The 5417-nt window shown below is 45.7% G+C and overlaps 1 protein-coding gene across 1 annotated transcript; it reads right to left on the reverse strand.

Annotated features, from left to right (window-relative positions):
* Positions 1 to 290: 290 nt before the first annotated feature.
* LOC105178966 lies at positions 291 to 4474 on the reverse strand. The gene is made up of 6 exons (XM_011102551.1): positions 3818 to 4474; positions 3239 to 3646; positions 2484 to 2692; positions 1159 to 1221; positions 872 to 1049; positions 291 to 632 (listed from the first exon to the last, which is right to left on the reverse strand). The coding sequence occupies exons 1-6, from the start codon at positions 4472 to 4474 to the stop codon at positions 291 to 293; spliced, it is 1857 nt and encodes a 618-aa protein (XP_011100853.1).
* Positions 4475 to 5417: the final 943 nt, after the last annotated feature.

Raw genomic sequence — 5417 nt, forward strand, 5'->3', positions numbered from 1 at the left:
CGCCAAATGATCATATCATCGCCTCCATGAATCTGAGGTAGTGTATATGTGATTTGGAGGCATTCCAGATCCGTGATGAGGGGCCAGTGCCATTGGCCCCCGTCAATGACCGAAGAAAGCTTAGTGGAGTCTTCAAGTCCAAGTAAGTTCGGTCCGCGTGGAAATCTAGGAAGCAGGGGTCCAAGTTGATGCCATGGATCCTTCCAAAGATAGAAGCTTCTCCCATCTCCAATATGAAGCTCCACCATTGGTTGGATAGAGCTGCGGAGACGAAGCATTTTTCTCCAACCTCACGATCTTCCCTGTTCGCCAATTGTCCATATGGAGTTATGCCGTAATCGTCCGTGCTGCAACCACTCAACCCAGATAGATGTTCGGTCACATCTAATGACATCGCACAATTTCTTTGTCATTAAGGCACGATTAAGAACACCAATATCTTTAATTCCTAAACCCCCTTCTTCTACCGGTTTGCAAATATCTTTCCACGCTACTTTGGCATATCCCGTCATTGAGGTTCCTTTCCATAGGAATGTTCGAAGGAGTTTCTCCACTTCCTTATTGACAGCCTTTGGTAAGATAAATGCAGATGCCCAATACAAGCTCAGTGTTGAAAGTACAGATTTGATGATCTGTACCCGCCCAGCATATGATAATGATATTCCTTCCCATCCAGTAATACGTGCATCAATTTTAGATAGAAGTGGCTGACAGTCGGAAATAGACAATCTAGAGGAGAGTAGGGGGAGACCCAAGTACCTCATCGGGAGATGCCCCTCTTGGAAACCTAGCACTGCTAGCATCTGTTCTCTCCTATCTTGTGCAGATCGGGATAGAATAAGGTGACTCTTTTGTATATTCAACCAGAGGCCTGACCACTCTGCAAACCTGTCCAGTCCCATCTTGAACACTCTGACAGAGTCCATATCAGCTCTGCACACTCTGACAGAGTCCATATCAGCTCTGCAGAAAAGTAGGAGATCATCTGCAAAACCCAATTGGAATACCTTAGCTGGCTCACACTTCCAATGGTAGTTGAATTGCATGTCCTGTTCAATAAGTTGTAAGAATTCCAAATGTAAAATTTCCATGACAAGCACAAAGAGGTAAGGAGATAAAGGGTCTCCTTGGCGTAGACCTCTCGCCCCATTAAAAAACCTGTGAGGTTTTCCATTGAGGCCAATCGAAAATGAGGCCGTCGTAATGCACTCCTCAATCCATCTAATGAATGTAGTTGGAAAATTGAAGAACTGATGCTCAAGGTGGCCGGTGTCCGCTCAGTATGATCAAATCTCCTCAAGTTCCTCTCCTTCCATATGTGGTAGACGCACGCCGCCAGTAGTGTACGGTAAGCTCTATTAATAATGTGCTCCCCTCTCCATTTCCGTGTCGCCCATTCAATATCTGTTGCCCAATCTCTATTGGGCCAGTGAAAGCGAATCCTTCTGCGAATCTCATAAAGGCACTGACGACTAAATCTGCATCGGAAGAATAAATGTGGATGAGATTCCGTAGCTCCCTCATCGCACAGTATGCACACCCCCAGGTGGGATAGCCATGATTTGTCTGTGGTAGGAAGTTTGCCAAGGATTGCTAGCCATAAGATGAACGAATGGCGAGGAATCTTCAAGGAGCCCAAAAGTAGTGAAAACCATCCTACTTTCGGCTCGGGGTGAGTGAATAATCGGTAGAGGGCCTGAGTAGTAGGTTGCCCTTCGTCACATCTCCACACCACCCGATCCTCTCCTCCGAAAATAAGCGGTAGGTTATGTGTGATTTCCAAACATTCAAAGTCAGTGATGGTAGGCCATTGCCATTCTCTTGCTGAAATCACTAAGCTGAGTTTTGCTGATTCTTCAAGTCTAAGATGGCGGGGACCTTGAGGGAATCGCTCGATAAGTGGACCCAAGTGATGCCACGGGTCCTGCCAAACAAAGAATCTGTCTCCATTTCCAATCTGGTAATCCACGATAGTGCGAAGGAAAGGACGTAGCCTGAGTATTTTTCGCCATCCCCAAGAACCTCCATGTTCACGAATAGTCCAAATCGATCTCTCACGTAATAGGTCTTGGTAGAGCCACTGAACCCATATGGATGTCCTGTCACACTGGATAACATCACATAGTTTCTTGCTCATTAATGCGCGATTCAAGGTGGAGATATCCTTGAACCCAAGTCCCCCCTCATCCATCGGTCGACACACATCTTTCCAGGCTACCATAGCGTACCCACTGGACGTCGTACCCTTCCATAGGAAAGTCCTCAACCTCTTCTCAATTTCACTGATGACTTTCTTAGGTAATATGAATGCAGAAGCCCAATATAAGCTCAATGCTGAGAGCACAGATTTGATGATTTGTACCCGCCCAGCATATGATAATGAAATCCCTTCCCATCCATTAATACGTGCATCAATTTTTGAGATAAGCGGTTGGCAATCAGAGATGGTCAGCCTAGACGAGATTAAGGGAAGACCCAGGTACCTCATTGGAAGGTGGCCCTCCTGAAAGCCCAAAATATCCAGCATCTGGTCCTTCAAATTTTGAGCCGAACGTGAAATGATTAAGTGACTTTTTTGGACATTCAGCCGAAGCCCCGACACCTCCGCAAACCAGTCCAATCCCTCTTTGAAGACTCTGATGGAGTCTAAGTCAGCTTTGCACAGTAAGAGGAGGTCGTCTGCAAATCCCATCTGAAAAACCTTAGAACTCTCACACTTCCAATGATAAGTGAATTGCATGTCCTGTTCAATTCGTTGCAAGAATCCCAGATGTAAGGCTTCCATAACAAGAACAAACAGATAAGGAGAAAGTGGGTCTCCCTGTCGTAGTCCTCTCGCTCCAGCAAAGAACCCATGAGGTTTTCCATTGAGCCCAATCGAGAAAGATGTCGTGGTAACACACTCCTCAATCCACCTTGTAAACGTAGGTGGAAACCCGAACAGCTGCAAAACTGCTAACAGGAAGTCCCACTCCACCGTATCATAGGCCTTCCTGATATCCACTTTAAGTGCGCATCTCGGGGGTAGGCGCATCTGGTTATATCTGGAGAATAATTCCTGGGCTAACATAATGTTGTCCCCAATGCTTCTTCCCGGAATAAAAGCTGTCTGACATGGGCTAACTATCTTGTCCAGTAGCACACTAATTTTTTGGACAAGAAGTTTCGCAATGATCTTGTATAAAACATTGCAGCATGAAATTGGTCTAAAATCATTAACCGACATAGGCGTATGTACCTTTGGGATCAGGGCCAAGATCGTGGAGTTGACCTGCTTCAGAAGTTTTCCGGTAGAAAAGAAGTCTAGTACCGCCCTCGTAACTTCTTCCCCAACCACAGGCCAAGCCGCCTTGAAAAACCTTGACGAGTAGCCATCAGGTCCCGGTGCCTTGTCATCAGCAATATCGAACATTGCTTGCTTCACATCATCCGCCGAGATTGGAAGGAGTAATTGATTAGCTTCCTCATCAGTGATACAGTGCCTTGCCCACGGTCTAAGATAACGAATATCCACTGACAGCCGTCTTCTGGTGCCTCCTAATAGGTTCTGATAGTATGAGACAAACTCATGGGCGATTTCCCCTAGATCCGTGTGTGTGAAACCATTCTCATCATTAATCTGTAAGATTCTCCTCCTTACTCGTCTCTGTGCAATTTTACGAAAGAAAACCCGGGAACATTGGTCTCCGTCTTTCATCCACTGCATTTTGGCTCTCTGCTGCAGCATAATTTGTTCGAGTTTTGCCGCTTTAGCATAAACGACTCGACAACAATGCTCCAGGAGTAAATATAGCTCATTTTGTCTATCAGAGCTCACCAACTGTTGTGCCTCATCAAGAAAACCTTTGGCTAGTTGGACATTCATCGTCAGATCTCCCTTATTTCTCCTTTGTAGTCTAAAGACTGGTTTAAGTGCCTTCAGTTTACGTGTCACAGCATACATAGGAATACCCACAATCTCATGATGCCAAATATTCTGCACATTGTGGATAAACTCGGGTGAATGGGCCAGATAGTTATCAAATCGAAACATGCCTCCATTATGTTGTTGTATATCCCCATGTAAGACCAGTGGAGAGTGGTCAGATGTCCGTGGAGTAAGGCTGTGATAATAGGCGCTCGGGAACCTTGCCAGCCAGCGGTCATTAATAAGAATCCGACCCAGCCGCTTCCATAAACTCCTCATAGACGTACTGCAATTATGCCACGTGAACCATTCACCTTGCATAGGAAGTGGGATCAGCCCCGCCTCCAGAATACCAGCATTAAATTCTTCGGTGGCCATCCTTATATCTCCTGAGATGCCACATACTTCGTTAAGGTCACGTACTGCATTAAAATCCCCTCCCACCATCCACGGGATGTCAGAGCATTGCTGAGATAGCGTCTCCAGTGCCGTCCATAAATTCCGACGATCAATCACCTCAGATGCCCCATAAACAACAGTGATAATAACAGATTCATTGCCAGCCATATTAGTAACCCGACAGTAAATAAATTGATCTGCCGAGTCTAAGATATGGACATCAACAATATTCTCGTCCCAAGCTATCCAGATGCGATTACCAACAGAAGAATAATCGACAAACCATTTCCAATGTGGAAGTAAAAACGATTGAATATGCATAACATTATTCAAACGAACACGAGTTTCAAGAATACCTAGGAAGTGTAACCTGTATTCGGAGACCAAGTCCTTCAAAGCGAGCTGATGGTCTCGTTTGTTCAGCCCACGGACATTCCACACAGCGATGTTCAACATGGATCATCGACCTTGGGGCTGCTTGTGTTAGGACCCCCTGAATGCTCACCTGCATCATCAATTAAATGCAAAGCGTCAAAAGCATTATAAATAACAATTGCCTTACCTCTCTCTTCTTGCTTGGAGTGGTTCTGGTCCAAATGTCTATCTCCCGCATTTGCTTTGGGTATATCTTCAACCACTGGTTTCATCGTCTAACGTCCCTTAGTCGGAAGTTGCGGTTGTGCTACATTGACTTTCGGCACATACACATTTACTGTTGGCTTCGTCGGTTTGCGGGTTTTGTTTAGTGCACAATCCTTGTTCGAATGTCCCAATGACATGCACGCTGTGCACTTTGGTGGGAGCCATTCATACTCAATGTCAACTTTGCAAGGTGTCTCCCCTCCTTCTTCATCAGGTGCCATGACAATAATATGTTTATGCAACTTTTGTGTGGCATCAATCATCACACATACACGAGCAAAGTCCAGTCTCGTGCATGCTCTTGTAATCGCGTCGGGGTAAAGGGGCTTCCCCACACCACTCGCTACAGTGCTCAATCCTTCTGTCGTCCAAAATTCCATCGGAAGGTGTCGTAGTTTAATCCAGACGGGCACTTGTGTATGCTTCAATTTTCTCATGGCCATCCCCGGTTCCCACTTTTGAAGAACTA

This window comes from Sesamum indicum, unplaced genomic scaffold, assembly GCF_000512975.1.
Source record: "Sesamum indicum cultivar Zhongzhi No. 13 unplaced genomic scaffold, S_indicum_v1.0 scaffold00118, whole genome shotgun sequence".
In the NCBI taxonomy this organism is placed as follows: domain Eukaryota; kingdom Viridiplantae; phylum Streptophyta; class Magnoliopsida; order Lamiales; family Pedaliaceae; genus Sesamum; species Sesamum indicum.

Excerpts from the sequence above, each read along its gene's own strand:
- LOC105178966 (XM_011102551.1), bottom strand. The coding sequence starts at position 4,474 with ATGGCTGGCAATGAATCTGTTATTATCACTGTTGTTTATGGGGCATCT. Across the intron at positions 1,222-2,483 it reads GAGGGCCACCTTCCAATGAG|ATGGATTGAGGAGTGCATTA; the intron begins GTACCTGGGTCT and ends TACATTCATTAG. Across the intron at positions 633-871 it reads CAGGTTTGCAGAGTGGTCAG|ATCATCAAATCTGTACTTTC; the intron begins GCCTCTGGTTGA and ends GGGCGGGTACAG.